We start from the raw sequence: 22,023 nt of genomic DNA on the forward strand, positions 1-22,023 counted from the left end.
CTGGCACTTGGGGAAAGCAGTGAACAAAACAGACAAAAATCCTTGCTCTCACGCAGCATGTTACAGCATTTAACAAAGTAAACAAAACTGCATGGACTCGGAGCAGCCTCGGCAGGGGAGTGTGAGAACAGAGCTCTGCTGTGCCCCACTGCTTTCATTTGTTTTTGCTGCATTCTGAAACTTCAAATAACTTTAAAGGAGTGTGATGACATTTCATCAAATATTTATCAAAATAGAACACAGGTTTAAAATGATGGAACACTGACTTGAAGAAATAAGTAAACGAAAGCACTCAACTCTAATGGCCCTACAATTCCTGGGCTGCTGTGGGAAGATTATAAAAGAATAGCTATAGCTCTAGGCTATAGCTCTAGGCTATAGCTAGCTCTATAGCTCTAGGCTGCTGTGGGAAGGTTATAAAAGAAGCCATCATAGGACTTGAATACAACTAAAATCACTAAAGAAAGCTCAAAGATGACTAGATCAGGGAGTGGGGATGTCCAAAGTCAGTGAAGACATTTGGATACCCAAGAGGAAATGCACGTGCTCAAAGGACAATCTTTCCCTGAGGCAGGAAAATGACAATGATAAACAGAAAGCATTTAAAAAATATTTTCTCTATCAAACGAGAATAAGCCAAGATAAAAACAAAGTAAATTAATTGGTAGAAGCAATACTTGAAGAGATAATAACCAAGACTTTCCCCAAACTGACAACAGAAGGGACATATACCTGCAGATTTCTGAAGTGTTAGGAACACTAAGCAAGATAAACACAAAGAACCATGACTGGAAAAATCACAGTAAAACAGCACAATGCCAAAGGAAAAGAAAAATCTTAAAAGTAGTCAGACGGGGGGGGGGGGGGGGCAAGGTATATTATCATCCAAGGAACAACAATAGGACTGACAAGTTACTTTTAACAAAAATAATGGAAGCTACAATACAATGGAATGACATTTTTAGATTGCTGAAAGAAAATGACTGCCATGCTAGAACTGTATAACAAGCAAGAATAACTTTCAAAAAGATGAAATAAAACAAAAGTAGAGGGCTTCCCTGGTGGTGCAGTGGTTGAGAGTCCGCCTGCCGATGCAGGAGACACGGGTTCGTGCCCCGGTCCGGAAAGATCCCACATGCCACGGAGCGGCTGGGCCCGTGAGCCATGGCCACTGAGCCTGCGCGTCCGGAGCCTGTGCTCCGCAACAGGAGAGGCCACAACAGCGAGAGGCCTGTGTACCGCAAAAAATAAATAAATAAAAATAAAACAAAAGTAGAAACCAACACTAAAGAAATTAAAGAGAATTTTTCACAGAAAGAATATTACCCCATAGATCACAGAAATACAGAAAGAAATGAAGGGCAACAGAAAAGGCAAATATTCACTAGAAATCTAAATGACTGTCAACAGTATAATAATGTCTTACGAGGTTTCAAATATATGTAAAATTAAAGTAAATAACAAACCAGCACAAAGGCAAGAGGTGACTATAGAGAGGTTTCCTTTTTTTTTTTTTTAATTTATTTATTTAATTTATTTATTTTTGGCTGTGTTGGGTCTTCGTTGCTACGCGCGGGCTTTCTCTAGTTGCAGTGAGCAGGCTCTACTCTTCGTTGTGGGGCGCGGGCTTCTCATTGCAGTGGCTCCTCTTGTTGCGGAGCACGGGCTTCAGTAGTTGTGGCACACAGGCTCAGTAGTTGTGGCTCGCGGACTCTAGAGTGCAGGCTCAGTAGCTGTGGCACACAGACTTAGTTGCTCCACGGCATGTGGGATCTTCCCAGACCAGGGACTGAATGAACCCGTGTCCCCTGCATTGGCAGGCGGATTCTTAACCACTGCGCCACCAGGGAAGTCCTGAGAGGTTTCCTTCTTAAGTACCAGAAATTAATTGAAATTTCAATTATAATTTCAATAGCAATGAAGAGCACAGAGAGTTTAAATGCTCTAAGATCCGTGCATTGTCTGGGAAGCACTAATCTGTAGTAGAAGTTAATAAGTCAAGGATATATTTTGCAATCTATAAAATATCCACTAAAATAATGTATATGAAACAAGCTAAAAGAGAGGAGAAAATGAAATAATTCATCTATTTTAGAAAGAAAGATGTGAAAAAATATAAAATGTGAGACTAAGAGAAAACAAGTAATAATGTATTGGATTTGTACCCAAATACAAGAGAATCTAAAACTAAGTATAGATTAAACATAATCTAGTTAAAGGCACCATCCAATTAAACAGTCCAATAGACAGTTTAAAAAAACCACACAACTTTATGCTGCTTACAAGAGACACATCTTAAATATAAACAAAAAGGTTTAAGGTAAAAGGATGGAAAATTATATACCACTACTTACAATACAATTACTAACCAAAATAAAGCTACTGTAGCTAGAGTAACATCAAAGTAAACTTTAAGGCAAAAAACATTAAGAGAAATAAAAGGTTATTTCATAATAAAAGGGTCAATCTAGTAAGAATATAAAATAATTCTAAATCTGTATGCATTTAATAATAATTCTTCAAATATATAAAGCAAAAATTAACAGAATGAAAACAAAAAACAGGTAAGTCCACAATCACAGTAGGAGACTTTAATAAATCTCACTCAATAACTAATAGGACAAACAGAAAAGCTAGTCAGAAGTTATAAAAGATTTGAGAAAAATGATTAAACTTTTGTCCTAATCAACTTACAAGAACTAATGCATCCAAGTTCTCTTCAAATGCACATGGAACATTTATGAAAAGTGACCACTTACTGGGTCATAAAGTCTCAACAACTTTAAAGGACTGAAATCATTCCGAGTATGTTCTCTGATCACAGTAAAGACTAGAAAAATCGGACTTCCCTGGCGGCACAATGGTTAAGAATCCGCCTGCCAATGCAGGGGACGCGGGTTCGAGCCCTGGTCCAGGAAGTTCCCACGTGCCGCGGAACAAGTAAGCCCGTGTGCCACAACTACTGAGCCTGCACTCTAGAGCCCGTGAGCCACAACTACTGAGCCCGCATGCCACAACTACTGAGCCCACGTGCCACGACTACTGAAGCCCGCGTGCCTAGAGCCTGTGCTCCGCAACAAGAGAAGCCACCGCTGTGAGAAGCCCACACACTGCAACAAAGAGTAGTCCCTGCTCGCCACAACTAGAGAAAAGCCCACGTGCAACGAAGACCCAATGCAGCAAAAAAAGAAAAAAGACTAGAAAAATCACCCAAATGCCATGAAATTAGGAAACACACAGATCAGAAAACAGACACAAAAGAATATACACAGAAGAATATGAGCTCATTTACATCAAATATCTAAAACAGCCAACAAGAATCTACAGTATTAGAAGTTAGGGTGGTGGTTACACGTGGCCAGGGGTCAGAGAGGGGGAACAACTGGGCAATACCGCAAGGGGAGCTTCCCAGGGCCTAGACATGTTCCACAGCTTGATCTGGGTGACGGTTACACATCAAGCTCTGTACATATATCTGTGCACTTTTCAGTTTGGAAGTCATATTTCGATTTTTTTAATTATTTAGAATATACAAACTTTCAGTAAAGCAGAAATGCTGCTTTGCTTTGACAAACTCCTTTGAAGAGTCATGGTAGTTAAAATATACGTTCAGAACAAATCTGTAAATTTTTTGATAAGGCTGAAAATAATTTTTAAATTATCCCATGAAAAGAAATATATGGGGAAAATGAGAAGTATTTTAACCTGACAATTTTGGCCTATTATTAGTGTATGAAATCTAGTTTTTAAAAAAAACAACAAAAAAAAAGGATCACTGAAACAAGCAATAATGTCTTACGAGGTTTGGGGGCAAACTTACGCAGATAAATAGAATAAGAGAAAGGAGTAATTTTGAACCCCCAAAATACAGAGCTGACTATGCAAAAGCACATGAAAATCAATTCATAAAGAAATTAATACAAATGGCCAACAGACTGTGAGAAATGTTTGACATCACTTTGATAATCAACGAAATAAAACAAATTACCATTTTTATCAAAGTGGCAAAGATGTTCTAAAATTTTAACACATGGTATTTGTAAAAGGATAGAAAAAAACCACTTCATCAAGTCCTACTCATACAAGTTCTAAAGGCAATTTGGCAATAATATACCAAAAGCCTTTTAGTTTTCATAGATTAATATAAACATGTTTAATTATCAAAAACCTATTTCATGTTATTTCAGAGGCTGGGACACGAAGCTGGCAAATCCCCTTTTCCTCTTCATGCTGCTGTTATGCTCTTTGGCCTTGTAAGGGGTGACCCCACGTGAAGGTAAGAATGCAGAGAACACTGTCTGCTCTACTCCCCAGCTTCTGAAAGTTCCCACGGCCAAAGCTCCACCTCATCTAAAGGCACATCTGTGTCTTTAGCTGCATCCCACCTTCACTTTGTTCTTAAAGAACAGAAAACAAGCAGACCCCTCTCCAGTTACATAAGCCTCCTTCGTACCATTTCTTCCATCAAACCTGTATAAAAATCTCTCCTCTCCCCCAAATATTTCCTCCCATCTCCCTTGGAAGTCTCTTGTCCCTCAGATCCTTATTTCTTTATGATACAGTTCTTTGGCCATTTTAGGGAGAAATTAAAATGGAGTCTTTTCTAATGTGGAGCAAATTTACTCATTCTTTTCCAGTTACAAAAGGTTCCCATCTGTTGGCTGATTCATGATAACAGCAACTTTCACTGCCTTGTTCTTTGTATCAGGCATGCAATTTTAATAGAAGTTGTGGAATTTGGAAATTACTACCGGAATAGCTGGAAAACCAAATGAGATATCCCAGGAAATGTAGTAGCTTCTGGGCAAATGCATTCATTCATTCTGCACTCACTTCCCTGGACACATGGGCCAGGCACTGGCAAAGTCCAAGGCCAGGCCCTGCCTCCTAGGACCTGCATGCAGATTCCTGCAGCTTGCTGTATGGGAAGTGACAGGTTCAGAGTTCAGACAGTAAATACTGCAGGGCGTTAGAAATGGGAGAGTCCAAAACCTACCGACCCTCTGTGGAAGCATGCCTCAGGGAAGTGGGCACCGGTCAACTGGCTCCAAACACTCCCCATGTATCCCCAAATTCCAGACGCCATCACGAATTGCTCAGAAATGGTCTCCTTATCTTGGGATATTTCTGGGGAACCTCATTATTAATCTTTCTCTTGTCCTTTCAGCACATCCTCAGATGAAAAAGCAGTTTTTACAGCACTAACAAAATCTAAAATAAATGTGAAAGAATCAGTGCCTCTGCCCCAAGAGCTGGGAAACCATCCATGACCGCCCCACAGGAACTGGCTCGACATCTGGAAGTCAACTATTTGGCACACATTTTCCCATAGAGACAGTATATAAATCAGGGTTCATTCTCAAATCAGACTGACAAAGCTCCATAATAAGTCATGTAGTATCAAAGCACAGTGGCATACTACTTTTTATGGAGACATAATCCCCATACAATTCATCCTTTTACAGTATACAATTCAGTGGTTTTTAGCATATTCATAAAGTTGTGCAACCATCACCACTATCTCATGTTAGAACATTCTGCCACAAACCCCCAACTAAAATCCGGTACCCATTAGCACTCCTCCTTCCCACAGCCTCTGGCAACCACTAATCTACTGTCTCTACAGATTTGACTATTGTGCATTTCATATAAATGCGATCATAAAATACGTGGTCTTTTGTGTCTGGCTTTCATTCAGCATGTTTTCAAGGCCCATCCAAGTTGTAACACGTATCAGTACCTCATTTATTTTTCAAAAGCCTTTTAAAAGTTCACACTTTCTACCTCAAAAGGGATTCCATTTCTAAGAACTTAGGCTATGGAAATAATCAGAAATATACAAAAGTATCTGTGTGCAAGTGTACAGCACAGTGTTATTTTATACAAAAAAATGGAATATAGGGACTGGTTAAACGTATACATTTATATAATGGAATACTACGCAACACGAATAAACAAGATTTTGAAGGATATTATAAGAAAAAAAGCTCATTGTTAACTGAAGAAAGGTTAAAAACTATACTTTATAAAACACATTTGGTGGGAACGACATAAATCAATATATATTATTAGGTATCTTTGGGTAGTAGCAATGTGGATGGTTTTAAATTTCCTATTTTATTTATACGCTTTAAAATTTTCTTCAATAACTTTATCAGAAATGTAATTTATCTTGACTAACATTTTTCTACTGCGAGAAAAAACAACTTTTGGAATGTTGGAATGTGAACAGAAACGCACTCAGTTAAATTCTGAGTCCCTAATGTCTTTTGATTATTTATATATATGAAAATAAAAATGAACTAATCAATAAGTTGTTTTAAAAAGTTATGAAAAGCAGACAGAAGACAATAAATACAAATGCATACAGTGAATTAGGTAATAGAAAAATGGAATTGTTCCATAATCTAAGAACTGGATCTCTTAAAAGACAAAAATGATAGAGTTTAAGAAATATGACAAGGCAGTCTCCCAAGGCAATAGAAATAAAAGCAAAAATAAACAAATGGGACGTAATCAAACTTATAAGCTTTTTCACAGCAAGGGAAACCATAAGCAAAATGAGAAGATAACCTACTGACTGGAAGAAAATATGCTTAATTTCCAAAATATACAAACAGCTCATACAACTCAATAACAAAAAAACAAGCAACCCAATCGAAAAATGGGCAGAAGACCTAAACAGACATTTCTCCAAAGAAGACATACAGGTGGCCAATAGGCACATGAAAAGATGCTCAACATCACTAATTACTAGAGAAATGCAAATCAAAACCACAATGAGGTACCACCACACACCGCTCAGAATGGCCATCATTAAAAAGTCTACAAATAACAAATGCTGGAGAGGGTGTGAAGAAAAGGGAACCCTCCTACACTGTTGGTGGGAATATAAATTGGTGCAGCCACTATGGAAAACAGTATAGAGGTTCCTCAAAAAACTAAAAATAGAGTTGCCATATAATCCATCAACCCCGGTAAAACTATAATTTGAAAGGTACATGCACCCCTGTGTTCACAGCAGCAATGTTTACAATAGCCAAGACATGGAAACAACCTAAATGTCCATCAACAGATGAATGGATAAAGAAGATGTGATATGTATATACAATGGAATATTAACCAGCCATAAAAAAGAATGAAATAATGCCATTTGCGGCAACATGGACGGACCAAGAGATTATCGTACTAAGTCAGAAAGAGAAAGACAAATACAAGACGACATCACTTATATGTGGAACCTAAAACACGACACAAACGAACATATCTATGAAACAGAAACAGACTCAGATACGGAACAGACTTGTGGTTGCCAAGGGGAGAGTAGGTAGGGGAGGGATGGAGGTTAGGGTTGGGAGTTTGGGATTAGCAGATGCAAACTATTATACATAGAATGAATAAACAACAAGGCCCTATTGTATAGGAACAGGGAACTATATTCAATATCCTGTGATAAACCACAATGTAAAAGAATATGAAAAAAGAATATATATATGTATAATAATCACTTTGCTATACAGAAGAAATTAACACAACATTGTAAATCAACTATACTTCAATAAAATTTTTAAAAAGAGAGAAATATGACAAGAAAAACAAAAGCTAAACAAGTAAAAATTAGGTATGTGAAAGGGGATCTAACCAGAGACATTTATGTTTAAAGTGCAGGACTTCCCCGGTGGTCCAGTGGTTAAGACTGCGTGCTTCCAATGCAGGGGGCGTGGGTTCGATCCCTGGTCGGGGAACTAGGATCCCGCATGCCACACAGCATGGCCAAAAATAAATAAATAAAAATAAAGTGCAAACAATAAATGTTACTAAATTTGACGGTGTGGAATAAATGGGAAAGTAAATACAAAAATGGACTCAAGAAGTAAAAAAGTTCCTATGATCAAAAAGCAAAAACAAACCTTTTAGGGACTGCCCTGGTGGTCCAGTGGTTAAGAATCTGCCTTCCAATGCAGGGGGTGTGGGTTCGATCCCTGGTCAGGGAAGTAAGATCCCACATGCTGCGGGGCAACTAAGCCCACACGCCACATCTAGAGAGGATGCCTGCGTGCCGCAAGGAAGAGCCCGCGCTCCAAAACAAAAGATCCCACGTACCACAACTAAGACCAGACGCAGCCATAAATAAATAAATATTTTTTTTAAATTGAAATAAACCTTTTAGGTTTATTCAGAGCCTTATTACCTCCCTGAAAAGTAAATTCTCTCAAACTTTCAACTCTAGAGCTATAAAAATGTTCCAGAGCACAAAAAATCATGGACAGTTACTAAATGGATTTTATGGAGCTAGTTTAACTCCGAAATCGAAACACAACAAAGGCTACCTCCTACCCAAAGAAAAGCACACACATGCTTTCAGAAAATTCTAAATCCAAAATTAGGGTATAACATTCAACATTACCAGGAACAATTTATTATTATGAAATGTACAAATACCTAAAACCAAACTGATCATCTAAATTAATGTTCAAGACACTCCAGTGAAATTCAACACCTACTCCTATTAAACACTCTAGAAGCCATAAATCAAAGAATAATCCACTTCCATAGTTGTCTCCCCAGCCAGTAAGTAAATGATAAAACTAATGTACAAAAAGTAAAAATAGTCCAAATAAAACGAGGAATAAAATAAAAGAGGCCGTCAGGGGAGTCTGACTAATTCGATAAGCCACAAAGTAAAACCAAGAGCAGTTAATTACACCAAAACAAAATAAGTAGAAGTTTAAATGAAGGAAGGAAAATCCCATTTGGAGCAGCAACATAATCGATCCATAAATAAACAAGTTAAAAAAAACCTGAAAGTAGCTAAAACTAATACTAACCCAAAATGTTTAGATCCTAAACATGAAGAGGGCTTTCCCTGGTGGCACAGTGGTTGAGAGTCCGCCTGCCGATGCAGGGGACACGGGTTCGTGCCCCGGTCCGGGAGGATCCCACGTGCCGTAGAGCGGCTAGGCCCGTGAGCCATGGCCGCTGAGCCTGCGCGTCCGGAGCCTATGCTCCACAACGGGAGAGGCCAAAACAGTGAGAGGCCCCCGAACCCAAAAAAAAAAAAAAAAAAAAAAATGAAGAAAATTACCCACCTTGACTGAGTTATAAAAGAATTGAAAAAAGGTAGGGAACATACTGTATTTCTAGATAAGCTCACTTAATAACACAATGAAAAATATTTTAAAATATTCCATTCCTGCTATTAGAGTCATACCTTACACATCAGGTTCTAAAGTCAGCCCCCAAAGCCAAAACTGTAAAGTCATACAAGAAATGATGTACAGATATTAAAAAATGTGATGAACACTTAGATCAATCAACATGGGGAAATGTCCACCATAAACTGTCAAGAGAAAAAAATAAAACCAAACGTGTAAAACAAAAGGATCACTACGATCTCATGTTATATGTGGGTAAAGACATAGATATTTAGACATAAAGATAATCACTCTAAAGTGAGCAGCTGGCTACCTCTGGGTACTGAGGTCACACGATTTTACGCATTTAGAACTTTTGCAGAAAGTACAACACAATTTCTATAAATGTGGTGGGGGGAGGAGTTTTAAAAAGAAAAATATCAACATTCTATGTTTTGAGGTGGCTGAATGATGGCTGCTTTTTTAAAATATAAATTTATTTATTTATTTAATTTATTTAGTTTTGGCAGCGTCGCGTCTTCGTTGCTGCGCAGGATTTCTCTAGTTGCGGTGAGCGGGGGCTACTCTTCGTTGCGGTGCGCGGGCTTCTCACTGTGGTGGCTTCTCTTGTTGCAGAGCATGGGCTCTAAGCACGCAGGCCTCAGCAGTTGTGGCTCGCGGGCTCTAGAGCGCAGGCTCAGTAGTTGTGTTGCACGGGCTTAGTTGCTCCGCGGCATGTGCGATCCTCCTGGACCAGGGATCAAACCCGTGTCCCCTGCATTGGCAGGCAGATTCCCAACCACTGCACCACCAGGGAAGTCCCCTGATGGCTGTTTTTTAATAGCTTCAACATCTTCTGTATTTTCCAAATTTTGTATAACAATCATGAAAAACAAACCTCTGTGCAAAACTGTAAATGTAAACTACAACATGTTTTAAAAATTCCTTTGGTCCCTCTTGTTCTTTTGTGCTTAATGTGCAAAATTCTCAGTTATTCTCCAACCATAGTATTATTTTGAACCTTAAATTCAAAATTTACCAGGAATTGTTCCAATCAGAGAGCAAAGGATGAAAAATCTGAACTGCTCACACACATTTGTTAAAATTAAACAGGAAAACCAAATGTGGTGAAGAATCAAGAAAGGTGTGCATCCAAAGACTTACCGTAAAGCTGTTGTTGACATTTTTAGTGCTGGATTCAGCCACGCTGGCATCTGTCAGGTCCACCTCATCAAATATGATTGACTGGAAAGACACAGGGACTGCAGTCAGTGGGGGCTAAGGTGCCTCGACCCCAGGCAAGCACTTGAGAACTAAATGAACGCTGAGTGAGTTCACCCTACCTGCTTCTGACAAAGCACCAAGCTCACAGGTATAGCTCAAGACTTTTTTTTTAGTCCAGGGAGTTCCCCAGTGATTGCATTAATGGAACCAAAAATACGTCCTCACACGAGTCCACCTGAGAGGGCAGGTTCCCGACTGAAGGTCCTCTGTCCTTCCGACTTTAGTTTCTCCACCTCGCACATTTGCGGGGAGAGGTCCCGGCTAAAATAAACAATTCTAGGGGAAGAGAGACTGACCTAAATAGAAGGGACCCAGCCATGAAAGAAAACAAGGGAGCAGAGCAAAGCGAATCTAGGCCTGGAGAGAGAGACAGGCTCCAGAAGAAGGCTGGGAACCAGGTCTGAGACGCCCTCCTCCCCATTTTCCTCTCCTCTCTCTCCCAAATCCCCCCGTTCATAGCCCTCACCTACTGTTTACCTTTCCATCCCCTCTAGAAGGAGGACTCCATCAGAAACCCCTGGAGGAAACGCTAATAAGCTAGAAAAGAGACTCAGTCTTTTAAGTAACTCCCCCACCCCTCCAACTAAAATAACTGTAAGGGTTTGTCTTTTTTTAATGAAGGATGTGGTCAGAACCCTATCTAAACAAGTTACTCTGTTTAATTTCAAATTTTAATGCACTAACTCACTAGGGATACATCTCAAAATGTAAATTATTCAGATTCCAGATTATTTTTAATGCCGAAATATTAGTATTGACTGCAATACTGATACAAAAAGACTGGTATTCAGAACACCAAAAACTAGGTTTGCAGACACGCTAGTGTTTGAAGTGTGTGACACCACAATCGTCTAAACTGGGCAGTGACTCAGGGACTCTCAGTGGCTCCTCCTCTGTCACTGGCATCTGCCTGGTGATTCTAGCTTTAAATCTTACACAGATGGCACATGGGAAGAAGGATCATGGCTAGAAAGCCAGAGGCAATTTCTATTCACACACCAAAAAGCCCAACACACTTTAAAAATACTTTTAGTTAGATTCACAGGTACATACACTCAACTCCAAACTCATCAAGTTGTATACAGTAAGTATCTGTACAGCTTTTTGCAGGCCAATTACACCTTACTAAAGTGTTTTTAAGAAAAAGATACTTAGGCTGTAATAAGAGATTTTTAAGCCAGTTACCCCCGATTTTTCTGAAAAAAAAGATATCTAATGGTAATGTGGTTACTTCTGTGACCTTTTCTCCTTTCCCCATTGGTTACACATGACATTAAAGAAAAAGAAAATTAATTAAAAAATCAATGTTCATAAGAAATAAAACATGCTTGAGACAGATAAAACCCAGCACCCTAGAGTATTACAAAACTTGCTCAAAATAACAGATCTAGAATCAAAGGTTTTTCCCAAGATGAGGACGCAGAACCCAGTCTCTCCCTGCAGCTCCTCAGATAGTTTTCTCTCGTTAAGTTTCCTCCTCTGCATCTCACCTTGGCAGTTTTTGCATAGTACAGCGTTCGCCCTCGAAGCTTAAAGTATCTCCTTTTTGATCGTTGGAATGAATTGTTCTGTTTGGTCAGCATCCCCTCTTTGATGACGGTCTGAAAGCACAGAAACGGATTCATGAGCGTGTGTTTTCGCGGTGCCATGCGCTTGTCCACTGACTCCAGTGCATTTGTGTCTCTAATGGACCGATGGCCTAACAGAGCTATTTCACACTCTCCCCAAACCCTGACCTATGGACAGGCTGAGCATACAGCCAGGGGAGGGTGACACAATTCTCCAGGGGGCGATGGAGTGCCAGAGTGGCGGGGGGAGGGGCATAGGGGTGGGTCAGAGGCCCAAGGTGTGCCCTGCATATGCCCCCGGGGCGGGGGGGGGGGGTTAGCAGAAGTGGGGCGCAGGACCACCGTTAGTGGCCCCGGGCCAGTGCTCTCTCCAACTTCAGCATTTGGTATTTTTCAGCTATTCTTGGCCCCGTCTCCGTGTTCTCTGGCCTCCTGCCATTTCTCAGGATCCTGTTGCCAAAACTGTCGATGTAGGTTGCTATGGGGTTCAGTGCAGTTCCAGGCCTGCCCCCTTGGGCCCTCACCCCTGTTCACAGGCTGGGCATGTGCATCTACCCACACTGTAACACAGAGAAGAGCCACTGCCAAAGTCACTAAAACTCCTCCACCCCCAAAATCTGACCAACCCACCAGCAAGCAGGAGTTCAAAGACAATCACGAGGTGAACAGCAGTCCACTCAGCTCAGCTCAATTAAAGCCAAGAATGGGGCATGGCTTCTCCTGAAGCTACTTCCCGGGCACTTACCAAACGGGAGGAGGGAGCCCTACACACCACTTACAAGTTAAAAGTTCAAGGACCTACCTGATCGTTAGATGTGTTGAACTACGCAGAGCCACTAACACAGTCAAAACTAATAAACAAGGTGCCCTGAAACAAGTGCCTGGCTTCCAGCATCTGCACACACCTCAACAAATGTCCATTCTACACGGAGGCCCACCATGCGATGGAGGCACAATGTATAAGATTCTGTTCAAGGACAAGAACATGGGTCCAGAGAAGCTTTTGTTTAATTACCCAATCCCCTACAGCTCTGCACTTTAGGTAACTTTTTAAGTATGTGTACAAAGCACTTGGGCGTCTGTGGCCACTTAAGACGACATACGATGAAACAAGACACAGAAACCCTACGTCACCCCAATGTGTCAGAGGCAAGAGCAGATGTCTGTGCTGCCTGGTCCCTCCATCATCCTGCTCCTAACGGGGAGGGAGTGGAACCTGCGATGCACTGATACCCCCCGTAGAAGAATGCTGAAGACAACCCCCTACACACACCACCAGCATCTGGCTGTGCACCAGGACCCCCCCGTGACAGCCCACGCTCCAGATGTCCTGGAAGGCCGGCAGCACTGCTCCTCCCCTTATCCCCACCACACAACGTCCTCTTGGAGCTTCCTGGGCACAGTGGGCTGCACACGCCAGCTTGCGACCCCATGCTGGGTCTGATGGAATTTGCGCAGTCAGGGCTGGCCCAGCAGCACAAAGAGCAACCATTTCCAATTCCCTAGAGAATCAAATCTGGGGGGGGGGGGCGGAACTAGTGAGGAACCGCCCTACTCATTCTGTGGCATGCACCTTCACCTTTACTTCTGAGGAGGCCACCCACTGTTCTTCCAGGTAATTAAGGAGAGAGGAACACATCACCCAAGATCAAGGTAAGAGATATGTGCCGATCCAAGGCAGAGAGAAAGTCCCAACCTCTGGTCCCAGGAGCTCCTGCAATACAGAAGGACTGCTAGGTTGTTTCCTAAGATTCTTTTCAGACCCAAGTGCACATGGTGATGCTATTTCAATGTGCTCTTCAAAGACAGGACAGCTGACTGCCCAGCGGAGCAGACACAAGACGCCTGCTCAACTCTCCAGGAGAGCCTTTCCTCTGGACCCCGCAGGACCCGCTCACAGACCAAGTCACCTCTCCTCACCCCCAAACGTCTTCCTTACCTCTGCAGAAGAAGTCATCACTTCCACCTCTTTCCCAAATGCAAATTAAAGAAAAAAAGAAAAAAAAAAGGCACCAAAACCAACAAGCCCAGACCCAGAAAAGTTATAAGAAGTTATCTTTAAAGGATAAATGCTAGAGTATTTTTCTTGCATCTCCCGCTACACATGTCACACATAAAAGAAAAGCAGAATTAAACCAAAATCCACTCTCTCACACACACACACACACACACACACACACACACAAATCTTTCAGAGAGCGGATGAGAGCTGCGATCTTGGGCTACCCAAGGAGAGCTGTTGTTCTATTTATAGAACAACAGTGCTCAGAAAAAGACTCTGGTGGGTTTCAGCGGAAAAGGCTGGGGAAAAGATAAAGACCAGTATTTCTTTGAAGCTTTCTCAGAAACTGCATTTCTTCTCCTATTCACTGCTAGTGGAAGACTATAGATATGCTGCAGAATATTTTTAACACTCAGTCAAAAGCAATGCACTAAAAGTGGTCAAGAAAAGAACACCCCTGACTAATCTGCTGTGCTTTGCATTTGGCAGCCTGTAAGCAGCACCCACAGGAAACTGCTCAGCTGGCAGGGCTCCTCCTCACGCCCACCGGAGCAGAGAACCAGAAGCCCAAACCCAGACCCAAGAGGGGCTGGTCACTTATGCTGGTCAGCCAGGCTCTTAGAATCATTTTGTCAAGTTCTTTGCACAAACGACAGGGCCAACTCTGTCCTTCAAGCCATCCGGGGCACCTTCATTACCATCAGGGACAAAGGACAGATTTGCAACACACACAGGCACTGAGAATCCGAGCGGCAAGTAAGTGGGAAGTGGAGCATGTGGCCCCCCTCCAAACGGAGAGGATGAAAATCCCAAGCTGGGCTGCGGGATGGAAGACAGCAGGGTATTCAGCCTGAGCCAAAGCCGCCCACTGACTGACAGAGACACGCCCAAGCCACAGGTGAGGCGGCCCAGGCACCTGCCACAGGCGAAGCTCGCATCCTAGTCATCCTGCTCAGGAGCAAAGAACGGAGTAAGGCAGCTCTGGAAAGGCCCTTCCAAAGCCTGCAAACCAGTGGGCAGAGAAGCCGAGGTCAGGCCTGCCTTGGTGGGGCCCTGTTCACCAGTAACGGGGGAGGATGACCCCTCTCTGCAAAGGCAGTGGAGGCTCCTGCTCTCACCCTCCCTTTGTGCCCTCCCCAGACAGGCAGCAGCAGTGGCTCAGAGGGCTCCAGGGACAGCTCAGACCAGAGGAGGACACAGGACACAGGACATCAGGGAGGGAACAATTCCCCCACAAGGGAAGGCTTCCCAGAGCAGGTCTTAGAAGATGAGCAGGGGTCTGAGCAGGCCAGGCAGAGAGGTCCACAGCCTCCTACAGGCTGCAGGCAGAGCCCAAGAGGGCTGGGAAGGTGGGCAAAGGGCCCAGATCACTGACAGCCAGACCTCCCAGTCACAGGGCCCCCAAATCAGGGGGCGGTATCTCAGGATGTACATTTTACTTAAGAAAGATGATTTTGAAAAAAAAAAAAAGAAAGAAAGAAAGATGATTTTGGCCACAATGTGGAGAAGAGGGAGTGGGGATGAAATGAGGAGGTAGGCAGAACACTCCAGAAACTCTTATAAGACGGCAACCGACAGGAGCACCTGGGAGGATGAGGCACAGTCACAGGCATGAGAGCGTTTAAAAGAAGACAAACCATAGACGGGGTGAAGGGGATGATCCCGAGGGGTCTCCTGGGGGAGGATGTGGCCTTCGTTTTAGACGTGCTGACTCGACGCCAGAGACGCCTGGGGGAGCTGAGTGGAGGGCCAGCAGCAGATAATGCGGTTGCGGCACAAGATAAAGTTTAAGGGGGAGACACCTCAATGAAGTCCCTTATGGGGAAGGAGTGGAATGAGAAGAGGCTCAAGGAAATGGGAACCCCAGGACACGAACATCAGGTGCAGAGAGGAGGCGGGAGTCCAAAACGGAAGACAAGAAGGAAGTGGCACAAAACCAGGGGAGCAGATGAGAAAGCACCGAGAAGGCATCGTGGATGACATCTGCTAAGGGCTGAGGTCGAGTGCACGGGTGAGGTCATCAGTGGGGCCCAGGAGAAGCCAGACGAGAGGTCCGTGAGGAGTCACTGAGGACCCGCCGCCGGAGCAGACTCTCGACCTGACCCAGGGCAAAGCCAGATCAAAGGGCAATGAATGTGACCCGGATGGGAGGAGGAAGCAAAGATGGTAGGTTGTTTTTTTAATTTGCATGTTTCTTAACTTTTTATGAACTTGGAATTATACTGTACATGAACTTCCTATTCCTTCTGTCCTAATGTGTTGTCAGCAGCCTTCCATATTAGTAAATATATTTTTGTCTGCTACAGAGTATTTCACTGTAGTGATGTGCGTGTATCATTCAACACACTCCCACCGCTGAAACATTTAGAACGCTTCCTGCTCAATATTATCAACAATGCTTCAAAGATTAGTGCCATAATGGAATATCCCCACATGTCCTGAGCTACTCCTTAGAGCAAAGTACTAGAAGTAGAACTTGGGGATCCAAGCCCAGAAACAGATGCTCACAGGTTTGAAAGCGTGATGTGTGACAGCAGGCTGGGGAGAGAGGGACTAGTCAGTGGAGCTGAGACATCAGATCATCTAAGGGGAAAGGTGCAATTGGTCCCGTACCTCACACACCACACAGGAATCACTTCCGGGTGGCCTACAGATTCAGTGCAAAAGGAGAAACTTTAAAAGCTTCAGTAGACAATATAGGATAATTTCTTTATGACCTTAGAACTGGAAAAAATTTCTTAAATAGGATTTTTAAAATACTAAACATAAACTATAAGATTGCTGAAACCAACTTTATTCCCACTGAGAAACTCTGGCCATCAGACACCTTATAAAGAAACAGAAGAGAGGGGCTTCCCTGGTGGCGCAGTGGTTAAGAACCCGCCTGCCAATGCAGGGGACACGGGTTCAAGCCCTGGTCCTGGAAGATCCCACATGCTACGGAGCAGCTAAGCCCGTGCGCCACAACTACTGAGCCTGTACTCTAGAGCCCACATGCTGCAACTACTGAAGCCCGTGTGCCACAACTACTGAAGCCCGCGAACCTAGAACCCGTGCTCCGCAACAAGAGAAGCCACCACGTTGTGAAGCCAGCGCAGCGCAACGAAGAGTAGCCCCCCGCTCGCCAGAACTAGAGAAAGCCCGCATGCAGCAACAAAGACCCAACGCAGCAAAAATAAACTTAAAAAAAAAAAGTGTTACTTTAAATTTGCACATCACTTGAAATTTTCATGAGCATTTTTATATCTATTTGCCTTCTTAAGAGAACAAACACTTATGGTCTATGAGACAGACACTAATATTCTGAGTGACAAATAAGAAAACTGGTCACTGAGTAATTTGTCCAAGGTTAAACAGCTAACAACAGACCACAAAAGAAATGTCAGGCCTCCTTACTCTTATTTCAAACCTCCTTCTAAGGCTTAGGAATACCGTAATAAATAAACAGGAAACAACCAGAAAATAATTTGCTCACAAAACACAGGCATGTACAGCATACCCAAGACCAACAGATTATTTTAAACTCTTACTAAGTGGGTGCCCACCGTATCTACCACATAACATACAAGCCATTTTCACCTTTTAATCCTCACGCCGACTTTGGAGGCACGTAGTAATATTCCCATTTTATAGACTAGGAAACTGAGAGTCAGAAGAATTAAGTAACTCACTCAAGGCCACATAGCTAGTAAATGGAAGACCTGAAATTCAAACCTAGAACCTAGTCAGGCCAAAAATATTTGATGGCAAGTCTATGACCCTCCGTCATGAGGCTGTGTCCCTCGCCAGATCAAGAGAGGCCCAAGGGCTATGGCTGTCTTATTGATCTTATTCATCTTAATTACCCAGTGCCCAGCACTGAGAATTCTGAGGAAACTTTCTGCAAAATATAAAGGGCTAATATCCCTAATCTATAAAAAGGTTCTTAAAAATTGAGAACTAACAACCTGATAGAAAAATGGGCAAAAAATATGAACAGCCATTTCACAAAAAAATTAAAATAGTACATTTCACAAAAAATAAATTTAAATGGCCCTTAAATACATGAAAAGATGCTCGACCTAGCTCATAATGAGAGAAAAACAAATTGAAACTAAACTAAACTACTACTCTCACTATCAGATTGACAACAAAAAAAAAAGCCAACACACTCTGGGCAAGACTGTGAAGAAACAGGCTGGTCCGACTGCAGGATGAGGTAAACCTTGAGGACCAGAATCTGGCAAAACCCAGCAAATCAGACGTGCATCTACCCTCTGATCCAGTAAGCCCACTCCATGGAAACTATCCCACAGACACTCTAGTAAAAATATAAAATGAGGTTTGTGCAAGGATATTTGCTACAAAATATTATAGCAAAAGACTGAAAATAATCCAAATGGTTGAATAAACTATGGTACATTCAGGAAACAGAATACTACACCATTGTAAAAGGAATGAGGAAGATCTTTATACAGCTATGGAATGATCTCCAGATTATATTAAGTGAAAAAAGAAAGGTTCAGAACATGTAAGGAGTATGCTACCTTTTGCGTAAAAAGGATATTTGTGTGTGTGTGTATAGACAGAAATAAAATTAAAAGCAAATATGTGCATATATTATTTTTAAATTTTCAAACAGAAACAATGAAAGAATAAACCAAAATAATAAAATAATAAAAATGGTTACCTATGGGGAAAGAGAAGGACAGAGCAGAGCAGACAGGGGAGGAAGGTACATCATCTTAAAAAGGACTTGCACAGGAGGGCAGCCCCTGCAGGGCAGCAGCACCTAGGGGCACTAACACTGGCCCACGCCCACGGCTTTCCAAGACCAGCCCCACTTCATCCGTACAACCACCTCCTAAGGGGGGCACTGCCAACATTCCCACTTCACAGAGACAGGCAAGGAGGAGACGGCGTCGGTACCCGTGCCGTGCCTGCTCTGTGCCAGGAACTTAGTTCTCATCAGTATTTCATCCAGTCTTCACCACCCTGTGAAGAGTTACTACACCCTTTCACTTACAAAGAAACTGAGGTCCAGAGAGGACCTATGTCTGCAGAGAAGGGTCAGAGATGGGGCTTCAAACCCAGGTGTGTCTGATTCCAACTCTCTCCACACTTCCATATTGAGTGAAAGGAACCCACTCTTCCAGGGTGAGCACATGGACAGACGTGCATGTCTCAAGGCACAGCCATCTCCCCTACCCACAAGGTTGGCCTCTGAACACACGCGGAGGCTCAGTTAAGGCACCAAAGACTCACCCGGCCTCTGTGAGCCTAGACAGTAAAATCAATCTCCCCACGGACCTGTGGAATGAAATGCACACTTTGTTCCAACAAATATTTACTGAACACTTAGTGCAAGCACTGCTAGGAATATGATGATGAAGAAGACAGGACCCTTGACCCTTAAGGAAACTGCATGCTGGTAGAGGGATACTTTTACAAAGTAAAAGGGACCCTTAGAATTTGCTTTTTAAATACTCAGAAAAAAGCAGGGCTCAGGGCTGGGGATAGATGACACAAAAAAGGTGCAAGGCTGACAACTGTTTGGACTGGTGATTAATTAAACTCCTCTCCCTACTTTTGTGTATGTTTGGACATTTCCATTACAGGGGTACAGACAGGGTGCTCTGGAAACTCAGATGTGAACAAAACACAACAGAGGCTTGAACGCAAGGCCTGAAGCTGCTACCTCTTAGGCTAAAGCCAGCCACTGCCTTACCGCAGTTTCCTGATCGTTCAATCCCCGCCAGAAGGTGCTATACAGAGTGGAAAATGCCTGAGAAAACAGCTTAGACACTGCAAAGGGCTTAGACACAAATGTAAGACAGTACCTTAACCATCATTACTCAAATTCCTCTTCCCTGGGCACACGCTCAACCCGCTGTTCCCTCACCCATTTTCAGACATTAGGTGGAAATAAAGTCTAGCGTTAAACAGCCCAACTCGGGGCTGACGGGCTTCCTGGAGGTTACTTTTTCTTTACTTGAGAACACGCAAGAGTCCAGCCACTGCTAACACCTGACACTAACATCCTGAGATAATATCCTTCCAGTGTGTTTTCAGTATATAAATAAAACAGAAAAGTGGGGTTATATAATGTACAGATTATTTAATAACCTGCTTTTCCAAACGATACATTGTGACCAGATCTGCTTTTATTTTATGTTTTGTTTCTCTACAGCCTACTTCTACTTCATTTATTTAGATGCTTAAGGACGCTGACATAATTATGAACAAATCTAAGAAACTGAGTGCTTCATATATCAAACTGTCTCAACCAAGCTAAACTGTACCTTATTTACACCAAGACCTTGAACCCTCTGCTTACATAAGTTTAGATTTATTTTCAACACAGGAATTAAAAGTTTAAACAAATGGGAACATAACTAAAATGTTCCACATAATATACACATTTATTAGGATACTATGAAATTTAAATCCTATGTTTTCACAAATCTGGCTCCTTAAATGTAATCTGTTTGACCCAACAGTTCAAACTGTTCAGCTGTGTCTTAGGACATTCCAGAGAAGCAACTGAGGGCAGACTCATCTCCATCTTCTACTAACACGCAGCATCCGTGGCAAGACAGACGCTCTTACTGTAAGGAATCTTCAACTGAAGGGTAACATGTTATGCTTTTTTGTTTTCTTTAGTATAAAATAATAATGCTCATGTTAGAAAATGCAGAAAAGAAATAAAAATAATCCCAAATGCACCACCAGCACGATCCCTGACATCAGTTTGGAAACTCTCACCTCCTTGGCACACAGCTGAATGTCTATACACACTGCCTCTCTGATTTCCCGACATCACAAAGTACTGTCCAAAGTACTGCTTTCCTTCATCACCTGAATGGCTGATGAGGCCAAGGGCAGCTCCTTGCTCTGCCACTTCCCGGCTGTGTGGCCTCATGCTGCTGGGTGCCTCAGCCCCTCCACGGCAACCTTCATGCAGTTGTGAAGTTCGTAAGACCACCCACACACGGTACTCAGTGTAGGACCAGCACCAAACAGGTGTCAGCTAATGTCATTAACTCACTGAGTTGTTAAACAGAAGTGTTTCCGGGTTTGCAACTTTTTATATTTAATGGTGCAATAAACATGTTGCCCATGATGCTTTTTCATATTTAAGATTAGTTCTTCAAGGTAGGGTCCCACCAGTGGAATTACTGGGGCAAGACTTTGCAGTTTCTTGGAGTTTTTCACTGTGTTACCAAATCGCTTCCCCAAGTGGTTATACCCATATGTGCTGCCAGAGGGCAAAGCAGCTACAAGGTTCCTATAAACAGCAAAATCCCAGCTCATACACAATACTGGTTAAATACAAAAAGACACACAGAACATATTACAAGTAGACTGTAAAAAACCACTTAAACGATTAGACTCACACCTCAGTCTTGACAAACCTGGGTCCTCTTAAAGTACGTGAAAACTTTGAGCCACCACAGAGAGAATGGCGATAAAGAACAATTTCCCAGACTTCCTTTTCACTCGCTTCTGAGTACTAGTCCATCTTTATCAAAGAGTTCAAATACAAAAACTATCAAATGGGATTGGATTTAAGGAGGTGAGTATTTATTTCACATCTTCCCAAACCACAGAAAGAACTGAATTCACTCTCAAACGTGAAATGGAGAAGAGTTCTATGGCAGTAAAAATTCTGAAATGCAGATATTTTCTTTTAAACCCTTTAAATGTGTAAATGTATTATAATCATCCATAACAATAATTCTACTAAGAACCACTTTACTGAGACCAATCCAAAATGGCTGGGACTTCCCTGGTGGTCCAGTGGGTAACACTCTGCGGTCCCAATGCAGGGGGCCTGGATTCGATCCCTAGTTGGGGAACCAGATCCCACATGCATGCCACAACTAAGAGTCCGCATGCCACAACTAAAAGATCCCGCATGCCACAACTAAAAGATCCCGCATGCCACACAAAGATCCAGCACAGCCAAAATAAATAAATAAACAATAATTTTTTTAAAAAAATGGTCAAGATTACCAACCAATCCTAAAAAGTTCATTAGCTAGTTTTATGTATT

The 22,023-nt window shown here is 42.4% G+C and overlaps 1 protein-coding gene across 6 annotated transcripts in view; it reads right to left on the reverse strand.

Annotated features, from left to right (window-relative positions):
- Nucleotides 1-22,023, reverse strand: part of DGKD (diacylglycerol kinase delta) — a 108,387-nt gene that overhangs the window by 65,998 nt on the left and 20,366 nt on the right. For all 6 annotated transcript variants that reach the window (XR_003793829.1, XR_003793828.1, XM_029224559.1 and 3 more), the window contains exons 2-3: nt 11,909-12,019; nt 10,299-10,379 (exon numbers count right to left, since the gene is read on the reverse strand). Coding sequence is in view for 4 of the 6 variants with exons in the window: in XM_029224559.1 (XP_029080392.1) it covers nt 10,299-10,379; nt 11,909-12,019 (192 nt within the window). In the remaining 2 variants the exon portion in view is untranslated. The remainder of the gene's footprint in view (nt 1-10,298; nt 10,380-11,908; nt 12,020-22,023) is intronic.

Source organism: Monodon monoceros, unplaced genomic scaffold (genome assembly GCF_005190385.1).
Source record: "Monodon monoceros isolate NGI ecotype Baffin Bay Population unplaced genomic scaffold, NGI_Narwhal_1 Super_Scaffold_16, whole genome shotgun sequence".
NCBI classification, from domain to species: Eukaryota; Metazoa; Chordata; class Mammalia; order Artiodactyla; family Monodontidae; genus Monodon; species Monodon monoceros.